Raw genomic sequence first — 21,448 nt, forward strand, 5'->3', positions numbered from 1 at the left:
TTGATTTTCAAGGTTCTGCCAAAATAAAATGCTGCACACTGAAATATTATTTGCTGTTATTGCTGCTGACATATGCAGAAGTTCCATCATTTTATTCAGTGATATGTAAACCTACAAAGCAGAAAGCATTTATTATTTAATAGGTCAATGAAAGTGACTTTCAAGCCATAACGGTGTTTGTCTTCTGCAGTATAAATACAAAATGTTAGCTACCATTTGTTTTTCAGAAATGTTTGCAGTTTAGTTTTGTAACATGGAAACCTATAGTTTGACCGTCAATATTATTTTTATTATTTGTTTCCATCAATAGTCTGTCTACATTTTCACCAAAGTATTCCTCGCCTTCAACTAAGTCCTATGACTTCGGAATATCAAATATTTATTTGATCCTGTCTGTTACTTAGGACAAATGGAGTCTGAGTGCCACTGATTTGTGAGACTTTGCTGATACAAAGTTGTTTGCCCCAAATTACAAGCAGCCAGAGCACAGGGAATACTGCACAATATGAAAAGTCTGCAATGCTTTCCTGAACATTTAGGTCGTACAAAGGGGATCAGATTGGGGTTTGAATCCAAAACACTGCTTTGGCACAAGACATGTTGGTTAGGGAATTGAAACCAACGCTGTAAACAATTATCCAAAAGATTTTTAAATGGTTGATTGGCAACTATTTACCTGTTGTTTCAAATTATTTTTCTGTTCTATTGTGCACCTTGCTAAGCCACAACAGTGCTGGAGTGTTCTGTGCAGCAGTGTAATTGAAGATGGGGCTGAAAGCTATTTCCCTTGTTACTCGCACTGTAATTTCTCTAGAAAACTGTAGTGTGTGGAGAATAATTGCATGTAAATGATATGCATGGGAACAATCACAGCTATTTACAAGAGTGTGTCAGCTGGTTTGATTGGCAAGAGATTTACACAATCAGCTCCACTGTACCTGGACACAGGTGAATGCAACCATTATTAAAAACTACAAGTGCAAGAGAAGCAATAAAAAGAATACATTGCAATGTTGACCTTTCATTTGATAGCTGGAATAAACAAAGTGGAGGAGGTTATGCTTTAGTTTTATATAGCCTCATCTGAGAACTTTGTTCAGTTTGGCCTTTGAAACATGAAGGATGGATTGATTTTGCTGAATTGCACAGAGATTCGGCCACAGATGGATGGCACAGTGGTGCAGCGGTAGAGTTGCTGCCTTACAGCGCCAGAGACCCGGGTTCGATCCTGACTATGGATGCTGTCTGTACGGAGTTTGGATGTTCTCTCTGTGACCGCGTGGGTTTTCTCCGGTGTCCTCCCACGCTCCAAACACGTGCAGGTTTGTAGGTTAATTGGCTTTGGTAAGTTGCAAAATTGTCCCTAGTGTGTAGGATAGATAGTGTTAGTGTACGGGTTAATCGCTGGTTGGTGCAGACTTAGTGGACCGAAGGGCCTGCTTCCGTGCTGTATCTCTAAAGCCTAAAGTAAAGTCATAACAATTTGCAGGATAGAGTCATGGTCCTGGTGAAAATAAATAATGTGAAATGCCTGCGATTATCCAAAAACATTGTGGGGTAGCAAATACTAATAAAATATAAACACTCCAAAGGAGGAAAAGGATTGATGGGTATGCAAGAGTGATTGGAGCAATACTTATATAATGATAATTGCAAGGTATAAGAGCTTCATATGTGATTACATTGTCTTGCAGCAGTAGAAATGATTAACATCTCAGGTATTCTTCACTTGCATGAATAAATCAGCTGAGCTCTTTTTCTGTTGGAAAGCTATATAAATAGCTATTGATGGCTTTAAGGATGAACAAGGTTTGATCCTTTGCACTTACATTGGAATTGGTATCTGATATTGTGTTTGGTAATAAAGTATTGCCACGAGTCATATATACAATTATACACTTTCAAGTTTATAACTTCCTAATTAACTAACTATTTATCTCTTCCTTGTCAGCCTAGTTTTAAAACAGGATTAACATGCAGCAGGACAATGCACTGAATGTTCACTGATGGTAGAGAGATAGGACAATATAATCGCTGGTAGCAGTTATAGATCAGGCAGGAGACCGAAATGCAAATACTGGACAAAGTGCATTGTAGGAGAGAACAGGTATTGCCTTTCTTGTGCAGTTCATTAACAGAGTCTGAAAATATTCTACCAGTAAATATCCTTTAAATTCCAATACAGTTATGTCTAATCATTGATCTGATTTAAGAAATATATCAACCAATTTATGTTCAGAGAGGTTGCACAAGCAATGAGAAAATTGTCAGCTAATGTCTAGAATGCTGACTGCTTTTCTTTGATTTTATTTAAATTTATTAATTTTCAGGCTCTAGATATGGACCAAATGCATAGTTTATAGGTGGACACAAAATGCTGGAGTAACTCAGCGGGTGAAGCAGCATCTCTGGAGAGAAGGAATGGGCGATGTTTTGGGTCGAGACCCTTCTTCAGACTGATGTCAGGGGAGGGGGCAGGACAGAGATAGAATGTAGGCAGAGACAATAAGACTAGTGGTAGAACTGGGAAGGGGAAGGAGAGAGAATGCAAGGGCTGTCCGAAGTTAGGCAAGTCAATGTTCATACCGCTGGGGTGTAAACTACTCAAGCAAAATATGAGGTGCTGTTCCTCCTCCAATTTGCGCTGGGCCGCACTCCGACAATGGAGGAGGCCCAGGACAGAAAGGTCAGATTGGGAATGGGAGGGGGAATTGAAGTGCTGAGTCACCGGGAGCCCAGGTAGGTTAAGACGGCCTGTGCTTGGTCTCACCAATGTAGAGTTCTCCCACTAGCCTTACTGTCTCCGTCTACATTCTATCCTTGTCCCGTCCCTCCCCTGACATCAGCCTGAAGGGTCTCAACCCGAAACGTCGCCCATTTCTTCTCTCCAGAGATGCTGCCTCACCCGTTGAGTTACTCCAGCATTTTGTGTCTACCTTCGATTTAAACCAGCATCTGCAGCTCTTTCTTATACAAATGCACAGTTTAGAGGGGTCATCTTATTCAACATGAATGAATTGGGCCAAAGGGCCTGTTTCTATTCACAATGATTCTGACTGCTCATCAAAAAGATTAATTGGTGGAGTTTCATTGGATGATCACAAATTGGTGTAATTTGTGGAAAGATGGCAGGTGGCACACTAAATTATTTGGCAGGAGAATGAGAGGTTTGGTGGGTAGGAATGGCTAACGGAATCAAGGGATATGGGGAAAAAGCTGGTACGGGGTACTGATTTTGGATGATCATAATGAATGGCGGTTCTGGCTTGAAGGGCCGAATGGCCTACTCCTGTACCTATTTTCTATGTTTTTATGTTTCTATGACCAGTTCTTGCATGATTTTGAATTGGCTTTAAAGGTAGCAGAAACTTTATGGTTGTAGGCAACTTGCCTTTAAAATTCTGTAGTCTTTTGTGTGTCTTTGGGGGGTTGCAGGTTCATTGCTAATAGAAACATAAGCTGCACATAGCAAATCTGTGCATGATCCTGCAATATTGAATTTTGCTACCCAAAGCACTGTGTCCTCCCTAATTACAATATTGCAGATATACCCTTCTGAAAAATTTCAAAAGTTGATATATGGGAATGCTACTTGGCTTCATTGTGCTATTTAAAGAAACTTATTGGAACAGTTAAAAAATGTTTAATAGCATCAGTTTATTTTTTTTAAATCACATCACCCAGTTTTCTTTCAAGACTGCAGTTTAAAGGCTATATAATCTCCATATAACCAAGAATGCCATTTACCCTTTTTTCTTAATTGTTGACAAAACACACTGTAAAAAGCATTTAACAAATTTAAATCTTGTCTATCTACATCTACAAACTGTCAGCAGGACAATTAGCTACCCATCGATTTTCAGAGTATTTTTTCCTACAATTAGAATTTGAAGCATTTTTTTAACTTCTCATTTGGCACCAATGAGTACTGCTGCACTATTCTCAAAAACAATGTTATTTTAAAGAGGGCAGTATACCTTTTACATCTGCCTACACAGGTAACTTTGAATCACAGCTAAATAGAACATATCTTTCAGTACGCCACCACCCTTCAGTGTTTCTTAATATATAATGCAATCCTTTGAAAAAGGTACTTGTTTCCATGGACCGCAGCACAGCACGTCAAATACAATAAAACCCTTGAGTCTCTATGTCAATCCCAGGTATGTTGTAAAATGACTCGAATGTTTCCAAATCAAGACCAGGAGCTCTATGGTTTGGGCATACACATCAACACATGCTCATTAAAGGCTTGAAGTGAAGAATTCACTTTTAACTGAAGCCACCCACCTGAAAACCCATGAGATTAAGTACAATGGTGATTTTACACCATACTCCACCCTATTTTTTTTAGTGTAATTAAGGTAATTAAGTGACATTAGGGTGGGTGTTATAGTCAATGTCATTTTACATGGGGTGTTTTGAAAACAAATTAAAACAATAATAGGTAGAGTGTAAAACCAGTGTTCCATCGGATCCTATGGACCTTCCTCTTGATATATTAGGTTAGTATTACCTCTTATCCTTGCCCAAGTCTTTTTCTTAAATTCAGTCTGATTTAGGCCTGAAAAGGGATACTGCAGATTGACACGGACAGACTTTATGGCACATTGGAACTATTGTTGACTTTGTATCAAGAGAAAGAAACATGGGAAAAAATTATTTTTTCCTGAATATTTTTTTACAAACATGGATGACAACTTCATTTATTTACTGTTAACACTGTATTGTCATAAACAAAACTGGTATAAATGAAAAATTGTCTTCAAATATCTACATCTAAAACTTTAGGCAGTGAGAGAGAGAGAGAGAGAGAGAGAGAGCGCGTGTCTCATCAAATGAGCTTGTGAAATGATGCTCATGATATTAGCGACTGATGGGGTTTTCAGTTAGTGACCACACAAACAATTCCACATACCAGAACAAACAATACTGCTAAATACTTCCTTCAGTTAGTTACTTCATAAAAAAGAAAACTTGGAAATTCACACATCTGCTCAAACTCGCTTACACTTTTGTTGTTCGTAATTAAAATAGTATTAAGAACAAGAGACAGAAGGAGTACTTTGGCATTGCTGTAATGGACACAATGCTCTCATTGATCAGTAATGTACATCCAATACTTCACAACAAAGCATTAAAATGAAAAAAAATGAACCCAGGCAGGCGGCGAGAGAAATGGTCTTGCTGTACAGAAGAAAACCGGACTGAAAACTACAAGCTGTGACACATGAGAATGTTGGTCTTCAAGAGGTGACAGACTGTTCCCGTAACAAGTGTAAACACATTCAAGCTCTTGTGCTTGACCTTTGACTTGGTCTCTCCCATTTCCCTCCTGTCACTTTCAGCCACTTTCCATTGCCAACTTTCACTGCTGTCCACAATGCCATTTTCTTTGCACATGAATAATAGTATTCCCCCCTCCCTCCCCTCCCCAACCACCCTTCTCTGTATACACAACAGGAACTTTTAATCATTTCCCACCGCACCCATAACCCCTGCTCTCTGGTGAGCAAGTCTTCCATTTCCTTCATATGAGCTGAATGTCACTTGCATTTCTCTCAGTACTTATCCACCCGACCACCATCTACCACACTTCACCCAATGACTGTCTTAGGGAACAGACCTCTGACAGTCTAAGACTTGCTGAAAAATGTCTTGTGATATTCATGCACATGCACAGTTCCCAGGGTCTTTTTTTTCTTGAGTATCTGCCACCTCTGCTTAGACCCAAGAATCAGGTGAGGCTGGATAGTGGCTTGTTTCGTAGTTTAACTCACTATATGGACGTGCGGCAGAATAGAAATCAACATAATTGCCTGTTGACTTCAGGCCGAGATGCATGTTGTATTCACTGGTTGCTGGGCGACTGTGCACTTGGTCTTCAAAGAAAGAGTCATCATAATTTCCTGTAGAGTTTTGATATGGTTGATAAGTGTCATAGTCTTTTCTACTGGGTTCCTGTGCAACAGGTTGTGATGAAACCTGTAGAAAAGAGGAATCAGGCCATTATTCCCAATTTAAGCACTTGGTGGCAATTGCAATTTTCCCCCTTCTAAATTTTCTAATTACCTTGCTGAAAGTCACGATAGAATCTGCTTCTACCACCATTTTAATTTGTTGATTTCAGATGAAAAGCAACTCTAGAAAGCTGTTCTTCACCTTCCATGTACTTAGTTGGTAATTTAAAAAACAAATTATGCCTTTTCATTACCAATGTTTCAAGCAATAGAAACGGATCCTCACCAACTGGTCCATCATCAAGTAGAATTTTGAACATTTCTATTATATTCCTCTTGGCCTTCTTCCTTCAAGACAGCATATCCAATCTCACTACATATTGCATTATTTTTTGTTTGTATAGAATTAGTTCACCCAATATACAGAAATCTTCTAAATGGATAACAATTCTTGCCATAGAGGGAGTACAGAGAAGGTTCACCAGACTGATTCCCGGGATGTCAGGACTTTCATATGAAGAAAGACTGGATAGACTCGGTTTGTACTCGCTAGAATTTAGAAGATTTAGGGGGGATCTTATAGAAACTTACAAAATTCTTAAGGGGTTGGACAGGCTAGATGCAGGAAGATTGTTCCCGATGTTGGGGAAGTCCAGAACAAGGGGTCACAGTTTAAGGATAAGGGGGAAGTCTTTTAGGACCGAGATGAGGAAAACATTTTTCACACAGAGAGTGGTGAATCTCTGGAATTCTCTGCCACAGAAGGCAGTTGAGGCCAGTTCATTGGCTATATTTAAGAAGGAGTTAGATGTGGCCCTTGTGGCTAAAGGGATCAGGGGGTATGGAGAGAAGGCAGGTACAGGATACTGAGTTGGATGATCAGCCATGATCATATTGAATGGTGGTGCAGGCTCGAAGGGCCGAATGGCCTACTCCTGCACCTATTTTCGATGTTTCGATGTTTCTATGTTTCTAATTTGCATTACAAATGTAATTTTAGTTTTAAATACATTCTGTGGTATATTCTGAGACCATTGATGGTAAGAGTCGGCAGCAAGTAGGTTTTGATCTGCGGCTTTTGCCAGTGTTGTACTTCCAACTCGTTGGAAGAAAACGGGCACAGATCACATGAATTTGGTGTGATTACCAAGATATATAAAAGGATTTGAAACGATTTTTCCTGGTGGAGAGTTTACATTAGTAAGCATTTTCACAACAAAGGATAGAGGAAGTTTGGAAGTCACTCAAAAGGTAAGGTAGGCAAATGCAATGCTGGCATTCATTTCGATGGGACTGGAATATAAATGTAATTATGTAATGCTGAGGCTTTATAAGGTGCTGGTGAGGCCACATTTGGAATATTGTGCAGAGTTTTGGAGAGGGTCCAGGGGAGGTCTACAAGAATGACCACAGAGATGCTTGGGTTAATACATGAAGTATATGAAGGCTGAGGGCCTGTACTCACTGGAGTTTAGAAGAATGAGGGGGGTTCTCATTGAAACCTACCAAGTAATGAAAGGCCTAGATAGAGTGGACATGGAAAGGATGTTTCCAATAGTTTGAGTATCTAGGTCCAGAGGGCACAGCCTCAGAATAAAAGGACATACCTTTAGAATGGAGTTGAGGAATTTCTTTAACCAGCGGGTGGTAAATCTGCAGAATTCATTACCACAGACGTCCGTGGAGGCCAAGACATGGAGTATTTTTAAAACTGAGATTGTTACGTCTTGATTAGGAAGGTCATCAAAGATTACAGGCAGAGGGCAGGAGAATTGGATAGAGAAGGTCAAATAAATCAGCCATGACTGAATGGTGGAGTAGATACAAAGGGCTGAATGGCCTAATTCTGCACCTATATCTTTTGCATCTTGTCATGTCAACTTCTAGATTAAGACAGGCAGATTATTGCAAAGTAAGAATATGGAGCAAAGGTGAGTAAAAGGAATTGAAGTGTAAATCAGCCCTGACCTAACCACATGGTGGAACAGAGACAAGGGGCTGAATTAGTTATTCTTTTTCCTCTAACTTATTACTGGATGGAATAGAATAGCAGTTTATAGATTCATAGAGGTGTACAGCATAATATTAGGGCCTTTAGCCCAACTTGTCCATGATTCCTATCCATACTAATGCCATTTGGCTGGATTTGCCTCATATCTCTCCAAACCATTTCTATCCACGTACCTGCCCAAATAACTATCAGATGTTGTAATTGTACTTGCCTCTACCACCTCCTCTGGTAGGTTATTCCATTTACCCACCACTCTCTGGGTGAAAAGCAAACCCAACAGATCCCCTTTAAATCTTTTTGACCTCACTTTAAACCTATACCTTAGACTTAGACTCCCCAACACATGTTAAAGGTCGTGACTGTTTGCCTTACTACATGGGCGGAAATCACTTTTAAAACATGGGGGGGGGGGGGGGGGGGGGGGGAACACAATTTCCTGGTGGCCCGATGACAAGTGTGCATGACAACTAACAATTTTATCTCCTCCCTCTCCCCCCCCCCCCCCCCCCCACTAACAAAAATAAACATAAACATACTTAATTTTTAAAATTTCATATAACATCCCTAAATGATGGGTAAAAATGACTAAGTAACGTGGGTGAATGAGGGACTGTAACTGCACGCCAAGAAGCCCGTGCTCGACCTCCAGAGCCCTTAATGACCGTCCGATACCCGTTTAAATCTTTCCCATCCACCAATACATAAAAAGTTCACAAAGGGTCTGAAGAAGGGTCTCGACCCGAAACATCCCCTATTTCTCCTCTACATAGATGCTGCATCCTCACCCGCTGAGTTCCTCCAGCATTTTTTGTCTACCTCCAAAGTTCAAATGGTAATTGTACCCACATCAGGCAGTTTTAAGAAATTCTCCCGTGAATTTTATTCAAAGGGACACGTCAGTAATACTTGAAGGTCAAAACACAATTATATTTACTGAGGAATGCATATCAATGTATTGGTGACACATCGTATAACAGTGTTAATACGATGTTAACAGTAGCAGTTAACAAGCCATAACAGTGGCAGTTAACAAATCGTTTTTGTCTCAGAGGAATCAAGTGATAAACGACTCCAATCGTTCTGGAGTACTCGTTAAACCCGAGAGCTTTTTAAAAATGTTAAATTTCAAGGCGGCTTTGCTGCAATCTGTTTCGTGTATTGTATGTGGAATGGATGTGCGTCTTGCTATTGTTTATCATTAATAAAGGATGACCTTTAATTCTTTTCAGAGTCTGAGCGAGCTGACCATGCCCGTGGCCGCCACTCCGCAGGTAGGATGGGAACTGGTTGCGGTTTGCTTATGGCTGCTGCTGGTAACGTAAAAATACATGTTTCACAAAACATGGGGGGGATTGTCCCCCGCCTCTCAAAACATGGCGGGGGGGGGGGGGGGGACATGCCCCCCGTACCCCTCGGGATTTCCGCCCATGCCTTACTACACTTCTCACAATTCTATAAACCTCTAAGGTCATCCATTAGCCTCTCTTACTCCAGAAAAACAGACCCAGCCTATCCAATTTCCGATTAAAATTCAAGCCCTCCAGTCCAAGCAACATTCCTATGAAACTTTACTGTAACTTCTCTGGCATAATCACAGGCGATCCTGCTGTACTCGTAGGCAACTTTCTTTGCTGCCCATTATATCATGAACTTTGGCGTAATCTGCAAACTTGCCACCCATATTTTCTTCTAAATGATTAATACATGACAATTAAAGGATCGAGCATTGATCCCTGCGGCACACCACTGACAACAAAACCCGAGTGTGTAAAGCAGCCCTCCACTACCACCATCTGCCTCTTACCACAAGTCAATGTTGTATTCAGTTTCTTTCTCAGCCTGGAGCAGTTTAACCCTGCTGGACCTTGTCAAAGTCAACTGCGCTGCCTTCATCAATCCTCATGGTCAGTTAACCTGCTTCCTCTATAAGGAAATACCTTACTGGCCAGCTTTGATCTACAATCTAGTTACCTCAAAAGCTCTCGCAGAGTGAAAGACAGGACCACTCTTAAGGCAGGAATTTAAATGGTCCCTATGAGTGCCCAGGAAGGAGAGCAAAAATGAGCAAAATAATGTTGATTACTGAGAAAAATATTTCTTTCTTCAAAAGATAAGAACATCCTCAGATGGAGATAGACTTCAACATGGTTAGCGCAGGTTTGCATCAATAAATTTAGCTAATTAAACACTTCCATTTGGAAATAAACTTAGTAACTCAACGATGTGGTATTCTTCTCCACTGGGTTCCCCGAACTTTGGCCCCATCCATACCCCGTGATTGAGAATAGATGAATAAATAAGGTTGTGTTTTCTTTAAAAGTATACCAAATAATGGTCTTCTTCGTCCACAAGCTTGTAAACAGCACATGGATCATTATATTTCTGTATGTTTTGGGAGGAAACAAAGCAAAATAAGAATAAGGGGGGCAGAGAGGATCATTGGCGTCTCACTACCCTCGGTACAAGAACTGTTTCAGAGCCGCTGTCTGAAAAAAGCACTGAGAATAGCTAAGGACAAACTGCACCCCCTCCACATACACCTGGATCTCCTGCCATCAGGCAAGAGATACCGTAGCTACCGGACTACCAGACTGCTAAACAGCTTCCTTCCACAGGCTGTGAGGCTGCTAAACAGTTACTCCACCTGATTCTGCTGCTTTTTGCACTGACAATTTAATAACTCTGGTACTGGCCACTTAAATCAGCTGCCCTGGACAATTTATGACTGTTTTTACTGTATTTTAATGTTGCTGTTTTTACCTGTACTTTTTAACTATACGTACTGTTTTATCAGGGACTGGATTGTTTTTACTGTTTTTATTTTATGTGTGAAATGTTTTAAGTTTTATGTGCGATGCTCCGGTATTCCCTGGGAAACGTCTTCTCATTTTGCACTGTACAACTGTTGCTTTGCAAGATGACAATAAAGGTTGAGTGATTGATTGATTGATTGAAGTAGCTACAATTGACTGTAGTAAAAAGTAAACTGCTGGATGAACTTAGTGGATCAAGTAGCATCTGAGGAGGCTTTAGATTCCAGCATCTGTAGTCTGTTGTGTCTTCGGTTTACTGGTGTCTGGTCTCAGTGGTGAAAGGAGACGAAGGGCGAGAAAAGCTGCTGCTCAGTTATCATTCCACATGGGCAGTTAATAGTCCAATATATAAATAAGATGTTTAAAAAAAGAATAACAGACCTGGTTGTGCTTGATAGCCTCAACTGGAGTAGCATAGGAGTTCCTGTAGCCTGATCCAGCCACGACAGAGAGCTGAGCTGTTCAAATAAAAATAGGTACTGTTAAGGCATGTGGTACAAGAGGACATAATGAAAAAACAAGTCACTAGTTAAGTCTTGTTATGCTAGCAAATGCCTTCATGCAGCTGTTGAAGATTGAGCTAAATCCCTTAACCTCCGAGGATTCAAAGCTTTCAAAGGGGAATAAAAGTAAGTTCCCTTTATTATTTCCTTTGCTTTCTGGTCTCTCTAACCCAACTTGTTTGCCCTGCTATTCCAACTGAAAACTGAATGAATGTACCCCCCATCAACAATACGATAACATCTTGGAATTTGCTACCTAACACTGTAATGGTAGCATTTCAATAAGACCCACCACCAGCACCTGCTCAAGGAAGTCTCAGTGTTGGGTAATAAACCCTTTCCTAACTGGTTAGCCACATCCTGAGAACAAGTACAAAAGAAACAACAATCTGTCGGCTCCCATTGTAAAAGGGCCTTTTCCTGTTGAAGACCAGTGTCCCCCTAGTTCCTGAGATTAGGTCCAGAAATACCTATTTGTAATGTAATGGGGGAGCAAAGATACAATGAAATGTGACCATTTTATGTCCTCTTTTGCACTTAGATAATTAAGACTTTCCACGTGGGATGGATAGTAGTATCAGGATCTTTGATTTTAATGAGATTGATTACAAAGGCACACTGCACAAAATAGCATCCTTGTAGCAGATTAATCAATGCTGGTCCTCCAGAAAATAAAATTTTCTGTGTATCATTTGTAAAGTAACAGTAGTTTTAGAGTTTGCGATATGTGTCAACTCCTGCACTGAAGGTATTTATTTATCACAATAATCATATCCTGGAACGCCCCAATTTTGCCCCAGTCATTAAATAATGTTGCTGTTGTAGCCGAGGTCCATTGTCCAAAGGATCCGAGGGTCAGTTGAACACTCATGGTTCTAGACAGGCTTAGGTACAGCGCATGAAAGCAAGTTGGAAAAAAAATATTTGTTAAAACTGGTAATAAGGAAATTTAACCCACCTCTACTGACTTATTTTTGTTAATTCTGAAATGAATTAATATTAACTAAAGGAGTGATGTTATATCCAAATATCTGACAGGATTTAGGATTACAGTCATAAGGAATAGTAGAATTAGGCCATTCGGCCCATCAAGTCTACTCTGCCATTCAATCATGGCTGATCTATCTCTCCCTCCTAACCCCATTCTCCTGCCTTCTCCGTAACCTCTGACACACGTACTAATCAAGTATCTATCTTTGCCTTAAAATATTAAAGATTATAACATCGCTGGCATAGACCTGCCCAGGCATCACATTGGGTCAGGTGAATTAATATATTTCAATCCCAGTAAGGAATGAATAGAGCAGACCAGAAAAATACCTATTTACGTAACTAATCACAGCTTGGTTTAGTGAGACACTATGCTGTAAAAAGCCTATGTGAGAGATGAAGGATGATAGTCGCTATAAACTATGCAACAGTTAATGGCAGCAGAGAATAGAATTGAACTGAATGTGGGTGTTACTTCATTATCTAACAGGGCTATCCTAACATAATATGAAAACGTGGATATAGTTGGAGAGTTTATTCAGAGGTCGTGGAACCATTCTCACAGAGGTCACCAATGTCAGCAAGGTAGAGAACATGACAAGGCATACTCCTTTTATGTTTGAAGATGTTTCCAATTTGTTCACTGAAAATACACATAAACCTGTGATGAAAGCACATTAGCAGCAAGGAATGGGTAGGATCAGCTGAGAAAGTGATACTAATGTGAAGACCACATCCCAACAAGAGCAGTCCTGAACTACTACCTACCTCATTGGTGACCCTCGGACTTTGCTGGCTTTACCTTGCACTAAACATTATTCCCTTATCATGTATCTATACACTATAAATGGCTCGATGGTAATCATGTATGTCTTTCTGCTGGCTGAATAGCACGCAACAAAAAGCTTTTCACTGTACCTCGGTACATGTGGCTATAAACTAAACTGAAAAATGTCACCCATGATCTGATTGGATTGGTATAGTTAGATACTTGATGACTAGCATGGACATAGGGGCCAAAGGGCCTCTTTCTATGCCATACAATTATATGAATGGTGGAGTAGGATCAAAGGTCTACTCCAGGTCCTGCTTTCCATGTACTCACCTGGAACAGTATCTTTTCTGGAGGTGTGTTCCCCTTTGCTCCCATGGTAGCCAGAGTTGGTCCCGGTTGTGTCATAGTCAGACTTTCTCTCTTTTAAGTTAATCATCTCTCGCGGAGAAACTGGGGCACTCGCTGAAAATGAGAGGGCACTGTGTCTTAGCTTTGGTTTTAGTTTTCAAGATACAGCGTGAAAATAGGCCCTTCAGCCCACTGAATCTGCACAGAACAGCGATCACCCATAGACTAGTTCTAGCCTACACGAGGGACAGAAGTCAATCCGCCAGTCTTTGGGATGTGGGAGGAAACTGGAGCACCCGGAGAAAACCCACATGGTCACAAAGAGAGCATACAAACTCCGTCCAGACAGCATCAGTAGTCAGAATCGAACCCTAGTCTAGAGTCGCTGTGAGGCAGCATCTCTACCACGCCACCACTGTGCTGTCCACTGTGTTTTTCCAATATATTTTCGACAAACTTAAAAACAAGATGATGATCCCTTAAAGATGGAAATGTTCTCTCTGCATGACCAGATGAAAACCTTTTAGAATTGATGCATAATCTGGAGTACAGCATTTTCAGGTGGGTAAAAGTTCCACACACCCCCTCATTCCATTATCAATTGAAATCAACAAAAATAAAAATTGTTAAAATCTTGAACTCAATTGCCTGACTCAGAAGAAAGAACAATATCCCTGATACCATGATCATGTATTCAACATTACCAAACACATGTAAACACATCAATCAATGTTGAAACAATAGAGCCAATAAAATGGTTGAAGTGAAAAATGGATCCAGGCTCAGACTGCTCAAGTAATCTTTCAATCAATGACAAGAAAAGCTGCCTTGTAGTAAATCCAGCAAAGCTGATCACTGGCTATAGATTAATGAAACCATATGTGAGGAAAAAACATCTGCAAATGAAAGAAATAATTCACATGTACACAGAATCATTGACGTGCTCGCGGTTTCATCGCTGACGGTTGATCCAGCTCGAGGTTTCTCAGGCAAGTGCCCTCGAGCTTGAAGGTTGAAGACAGTCGCTGAAAGGTCGCGTCAGTGGGACAGGCCCTTGTTCCCACTGTTTGGGGATTTTAATAGTCCAGAGAGCAAGTGGGATGTTCACTTTGGTATTTTGTGGGTGAGTTATGCAGGCTGATGTGCATGAAGGGGAAACAAATTCACTCTTCGACCCAAAAATCTCCCGACATTGCATCAGGTTCCAGTGGGAGTGCTTCACACCTGATGCTTGTCCGACCTATTTATTCATCTATAGCTGGTTTCATTTCCGATTGCCCCAGGCACTTTAAAGTGTATTTTTGAAGGGCAGTCATTGTTGTAACCTATTTATTGTGATATGCAATCTGCGCACAGCGAGATCCTATAAATGCCATTCTGATAACCTTATACTTAGTTAAACTGATTGTGGGATAAATATGGGCGAGACCATGATGGTTCTTCAGGTAAACACTGCAGCAGTTTTTATACTACCTGAGAGACCTTGGTTAAAACTTCTTGTGAAAGGCAGCAAATCCATCAGTGCACTGCTCAGAAACACTGCATGTCAGTGTTTACATTGGACATTAGTAGTACACAAAATGATACGCATAATATGGAGATACAAGACACTGCAGATTCTGGTTGAAAACCCCCCACAAAATGCTAGAGTAAAGGGCCTGTCCCATGAGCATGCGACTCCATGCGGCAAGCGCGACCTAACCTGGTCGCTTGAGCCGTACGGCCTCGCGGGGCCGGTCCCACTTCGATTGCTGGAGCCGTATGGAGTTTTGCGGAGCTGGTCCCGACATCGCGCGGGGCTCCGAAAAACTGACCGTGTTCAAAAATTCCGCGCGGCAACGGCCTGCCGGCCCGCAGCCACCTCGACGCCATACGCAGCGTCTTGACGCCGTACGTCACGCGTGAACTTCCCGCGGACTTCGCTCGAACTTCACGTCACTCACTCGACCTCCGAGCGGCCCCCGCTTCCGGTTTGGTCGCGCTCGCCGCATGCAGGTCACATGCACGTGGGACAGGCCCTGTACGGGGATCACTCGACCTCCTTGCGGCCCCCACTTCCGGTTTGGTCGCGCTTGCCGCGTGCAGGTCGCATGCTCGTGGGACAGGCCCTTTACTCAGCAGGTCAGGCAGAATCATTCTAGGAATGCATAGGTGACATTTGGGGTCAAGACCCTTCTTCACACTGATTGTAATGGTGGGTGTAGGCTGGAAAAGAAGTGCGGGTGGGACAAAGTGATAGGTGGATACAGGTGAGGGGGGATTTTGATTCAGATGGGTGGACAAAGGCTAGAAATGAAAAGGAGACAGAAGAATGTGAGATAAGGAGTCAAATGTGAAGCCAGATTAAAGGATCTAGGTGAAGGTGGGTAGTGGTGGAAAGGGGAGCAGGTTAGTGGGGGAAAGGAGTGTGCATGGCACAGGAAAGCGAGGGGGGAAGAGGTGGTTACCTGAAATTGGAAAATGTAACATTGATCCAGTTGTGTTGTAAGCTACCCTAGTGGATACACTGCAGACATTTAGTAACAAACTGTGTTTGAGTTCCAGTCTCAGTGTTTTGAAATAAAGTTTCCACATGATGCAATATTACATACTTCGCATCAATACTACCTGCTCCTTGTATGAACCCTTACCATTCATATAAAACTCAAACGTTGTTCAGTAAATATGTTAAATGAAAAATACATTTCGAATACAGGTTCAATAAATACAATGTTGTTTTGGAAGCATATACATTACAATAATTTCCCACAGTGGAAATTTTACCCTCTAAAATATTTGGTTAATTTCACAGTAACTTCCACGTCATCCTTCAAGCTACAAAAAAATAATTTACAAAACAGAAATAACTTATTGCAAATCCACCCAATGGAACGTTACGGCAAACCTGTCCTGATTAAATGTGATTAGCTGTGAAACCAACTCACCGTTGCAGCCTTCTTTTAAATTACCTTTCTCGCTTCCCATTTTAAGCTGAGTTCTGGGCACTCGAGGGGAACATAGAATGTTATTGGAGTGTGTTACATTGTGACTTCAGTAGTAGAAGGATGTTGGAAGCTATAGTGCACAAACACTACTCCCTTGGGAAGCTGTGGTTGGCAGGGCTGGATATTGTGAACAATTTGGAATCATACATGTTGTGGATAGAAGACTAAACAAAAGCCAAGAAGACCATTTATTGACTTGACATTTTTTTTTGGCTCCCAAACAACTTACAGATCCTACTCGATTCAGGTTTCCAGTCCCAGAGGTTTTGCAATGAAATTGTCTGTTGTCAGCGAGAGATTTTCAGTCAAGGGAGCAAGCCAGAGATGGCTTTCAATGCAGGTTATTGAGCAATGAAAAACTGATATGCATTAATGTAAGCGAGGAAATCTGTATTCTCAATTTCAGTGAGACTGAGTGCATAGCTAGACTGCCAAAACAAGTTTTTAAATACAGAATAAAACAGTAAGAGAGGTACATTTCTATATAGAAACATAGAAAATAGGTGCAGGAGTGGCCATTCGGCCCTTCGAGCGTGCACCGCCATTCAATATAGAAACATAGAAATTAGGTGCAGGAGTAGGCCATTCGGCCCTTCGAGTCTGCACCGCCATTCAATATGATCATGGCTGATCATCCAACTCAGTATCCTGTACCTGCCTTTTCTTCATACCCCCTGATCCCTTTAGCCACAAGGGCCACATCTAACTCCCTCTTAAATATAGCCAATGAACTGGCCTCAACTACCTTCTGTGGCAGAGAATTCCAGAGATTCACCACTCTCTGTGTGAAAAATGTTTTTCTCATCTCGGTCCTAAAAGATTTCCCCCTTATCCTTAAACTGTGACCCCTTGTCCTGGACTTCCCCAACATCGGGAACAATCTTCCTGCATCTAGCCTGTCCAACCCCTTAAGAATTGTGTAAGTTTCTATAAGATCCCCCTCAATCCTCTAAATTCTAGCGAGTACAAGCCGAGTCTATCCAGTCTTGTCTTAACATTACTACAATACACCAAAGAGTCTTATAATATTTTGTCATTTTTTCCCTCTTGTCAACAAGCTAAATCAAAAGCTGAAGCTTGTTAACACATCCTTCCTACACAAACTCAGGGCCTAATTCTCAAGGCATCAAAGTCAGTGTAAGCAACATTTTTGGAAAGATCTGATTACATAACATTTTAGTGAATTATATGAGTCATTTCCTGGTATGGGAAGGGCAGTTTATGTGCCAATGTTTTCAGCTCTGCGTCCTTGTTTAAACCAAGTAGCGTTGGATTTCTTGTTCTGGACTTTAGAAATTTAATCACGGACTGTTCAGATAAAGTATCCCTTGTTGTCATTCAAACTTTTAGTTTGAACAAAATTACGTACCTTGCAGTCATGACAGAGAATAAAATAACAGAACACACAATGAACACAGTTTAACATCCACCACAGTGAGTCTACCAGGCACCTCCTCACTGTGATGGAAGGCAAAAGTCTTAAAGTCCTTGTCTCTTCCTTCCTTGTTCTCCCTCTGCGTTGAGGCGATCCAGGCTTTCGATGCTGGGCCCCCCCGCCGGGTGATGGTAAGTCCCGTGGCCATATCCAAGTTCCGCGAATGTACCGGTTCAAACAACGCGGCTCGGGGCGGTCGAAGCTGCCACCCTCCAGTACAGCGGACGAAGCTGTTGTTGCGGGAGCTCTGGAGAATCGGTCACCAACCTGGGACCTGCGAGCTCCCGATGTTGTCGTCCACTGGGCCCGCGGCCGAAGCCTCAGAGGCTCCGAAGTCGGGCCGCAGCCACAGCGCCACCACAGCCCGAAGTCGGCCAGCTTCGTGATGGTGAGTCCTGGCTCTGCCTCCGGAACTCGAGGTCGGCCCCAGTTGGAGGCCGCCAACTCCGCGATTAGGCATCAGCGCAGACGGAGACAGAGACGGGGATACGGCAAAGAAAAGGTCGCATCCCCCCCCCGAAGGAAGAGACTAAAACAAGTTTCCCCCGCCCCCCACACACACACACACACAACTAAAGATAAACTAAAACATAGAAACATAGAAACATAGAAAGTAGGTGCGAGAGTAGACCACCAGGTCCGTCGAGCCCGCACCACCATTCGCTCATGGCTGAACACTAAACAGACACACTTACCCACAAACAGTAGACACAAGACACAGAACACAAGACACTACCCTCCCCTTTATACCGCTATCACCCCTCTCCACCCCAAGAACCTCGTGATCTCCTGGGGGAGGCAAAAAACCGGATAAAAACCCAGGTCCAATTCGGGAAAAAAATCCGGGAAATTCCTCTCCGACCCCAATCCAGGCGATCGACACTTGTCCAGGAGATCACTCAGGTCTTACTATACTAACCATACCTAGGTCCATATCCCTGCCCTCTCCCCGTAGCCCCTTATCCCCTTGGCAGCTAAAAAACCATCTATTTTAGTCTTAAATATATTTAAAGTTTCTGCTTCCACTGCTCCCTGGGGCAGTGAATTCCATAAATTAACCACCCTCTGGGTGAAGAAGTTCTTCCTCATCTCAGTTTTAAAAGAGCCCCCCCTTATTCTGCAACTATGTCCCCTAGTTCTAGTTTCCCCGATCATTGGGAACATCCTCGGTGCATCCACCCGATCAAGGCCCCTCACGATCTTATATGTTTCAATGAGATCGCCTCTCATTCTTCTAAACTCCAAAGAGTAGAGTTCCAGCCTACTTAACCTTTCCTCATATGTCAATCCCCTCATTGCAGGAATTAATCTTGTAAACCTTCGCTGCACTGCCTCCAGGGCTAGTACATCCTTTCTTAAGTATGGACCCCAGAACTGTACACAGTATTCCAAATGTGGTCTCACTAATACTGTGTACAGCTGCAGCAAGACCTCCGTGTTTTTATACTCAATCCCCCTAGCAATAAAGGCCAAAACTCCATTGGCCTTCCTGATTGCTTGCTGCACCTGCATACTAACTTTTAGTGATCCATGTACTAATACCCCTAGATCCCTTTGCGTTGCATTACAACGCAGCTCCTCCTCATTTAGAAAATAACTTGCCCTATCATTTTTTTTCCCAAAGTGAATGACTTCACATTTATTAGTATTAAATTTCATCTGCCAAGTTGTTGCCCACTCACCTAGCTTATCTATATCCTTTTGCAGACTCTTCCTATCCTCCTCATCCCCTACTTTTCCTCCCATTTTTGTATCGTCCGCAAATTTTGATATATTACACTTGGTTCCCTCCTCCAAATCATTTATATAAATTGTGAACAACTGGGGTCCCAGCACCGACCCTTGCGGAACCCCGCTAGTTACCGGTTGCCATCCCGAGTATGAACCATTTATCCCCACTCTCTGCTTCCTATTTGTTAGCCAATCCTCTACCCATGCTAATATATTACCCCCAATCCCATAATTTTTTATTTTTAGCAATAGTCTCTTATGTGGCACCTTGTCAAAAGCCTTTTGGAAGTCCAAGTATACCACATCCACCGGTTCCCCTTTATCCACCCGGGTTGTTACTTCCTCAAAGAATTCGAGCAGATTCGTTAAACAGGACTTCCCCTTCACAAAACCATGCTGGTTCTGTCCGATGAAGTCATGTTTATCCAAGTGCCCCGTTAGTGTTTCTTTAATAATTGTCTCTAACATTTTACCCACCACCGATGTTAGACTAACCGGTCTATAGTTACCCGCCTTCTGTTTACTTCCTTTTTTAAATATAGGTGTTACATTGGCCATTTTCCAATCCACTGGGACCGTTCCTGCCTCCAGGGAGTTTTGGAAAATTATCACCAATGCATCCACAATCCCCACCGCTATCTCCCTCAAGACCCTTGGATGTAATCCATCAGGCCCAGGGGATTTATCCTCCTTCAGTCTCATTAATTTCCCTAATACCACCTCCTTGGTGATCTTAATAGTATTTAGCTCCTCCATTCCTACCGCCCCCTGTTTATCCAGCGTTGGAATATTTTTTGTGTCTTCTATGGTGAAGACTGATACAAAATACTCGTTTAATGCCTTTGCCATTTCCATGTTCCCCACCAACAACTCTCCAGTCTCACCCTCCAATGGACCAACGTTCACCTTAGCCACCCTTTTTCTTTTTATATAGCTATAAAAACTCTTACTATTAGTTTTTATGTTGTTCGCTAAATTCCTTTCATAGTCTATTTTCCCCGTCTTAATTAATCTCTTAGTTATTTTTTGCTGACCTTTAAATGCTTCCCAATCCTCTACCCTCCCACTATCTCTGGCTACCTTATATGCCCTTGCCTTCAGCCGAATACTATCCTTTATAACATGCGTCCAACAAGACAAAAGGGAACAAAAAAAAGAAAAAGACAGACGGACTGCAGGCGAGCCGCAGCTGCTTGGGCAACGCCGCCACTTCAGGAGAGTGTACATAGTTGTTATCCACTGATTTGCCATTGGCAGTTCCTCATACTGCATGAGGCTGGCCGCAGACTTGAACTTTCAGCGGATTTGAGCCACAGAAATAGTTCAGTTCAGTTCATTTTAGTTAATTGTCATGTGTACCGAGGTACAGTGAAAAGCTTTTGTTGTGTGCTAACCAGTCAGCGGAAAGACAATACATGATTACAATCCAGCCATTTACACTGTGTAGATACATGACAAGGGAATAACGTTTAGTGCAAGGAAAATGTTGCATTTCATTGGGTCAAGGTGAGTGTGGTGGGGTGGGAGACAAATTCTGGTATTAAGGCAGGACCTGAGCAGGGATGATTTGGAATATCTCCAAAGTAGCGGAGATGTGTACCAAAGATAGACACAAAGTTCCAGAATAATTTAGCTGGTCAGGCAACATCTCTGAAGAAAATAGATGGGTGACATTTCCGGTTGGACCCTTCTTCAGATTAAAGGTTGGGTTTGGGGGAGTAGGGGAGGGAGGGTGGACAGGGAGGGAGGGGGGTTGAAGAACTAGAGGTGAGAACAGACCAGGATAATCAGGGCCAGCCACAAATGACGTCAGACCTGGATATCCTTCCCTCTTCCCCAACTGGTTCCATTAGCCCATCGTCCCATCTGGTTCCACTCATTACCTTCCAGCCTTTGAC

At 42.1% G+C, this 21,448-nt stretch overlaps 1 protein-coding gene across 8 annotated transcripts in view; it reads right to left on the reverse strand.

Annotated features, from left to right (window-relative positions):
• Positions 1-3,637: 3,637 nt before the first annotated feature.
• ctnnd2 (catenin delta 2) overlaps positions 3,638-21,448 on the reverse strand; it is a 1,121,748-nt gene continuing 1,103,937 nt past the window's right edge. For all 8 annotated transcript variants that reach the window (XM_033017096.1, XM_033017092.1, XM_033017086.1 and 5 more), the window contains 3 exons: positions 13,383-13,514; positions 11,166-11,242; positions 3,638-5,985 (listed from right to left, as the gene is read on the reverse strand). In XM_033017096.1, coding sequence (XP_032872987.1) covers positions 5,725-5,985; positions 11,166-11,242; positions 13,383-13,514 — 470 coding nt within the window. In that variant the 3' untranslated portion in view covers positions 3,638-5,724. The remainder of the gene's footprint in view (positions 5,986-11,165; positions 11,243-13,382; positions 13,515-21,448) is intronic.

The sequence above is a fragment of the Amblyraja radiata genome, chromosome 2 (assembly GCF_010909765.2).
Source record: "Amblyraja radiata isolate CabotCenter1 chromosome 2, sAmbRad1.1.pri, whole genome shotgun sequence".
Classification (NCBI taxonomy): domain Eukaryota; kingdom Metazoa; phylum Chordata; class Chondrichthyes; order Rajiformes; family Rajidae; genus Amblyraja; species Amblyraja radiata.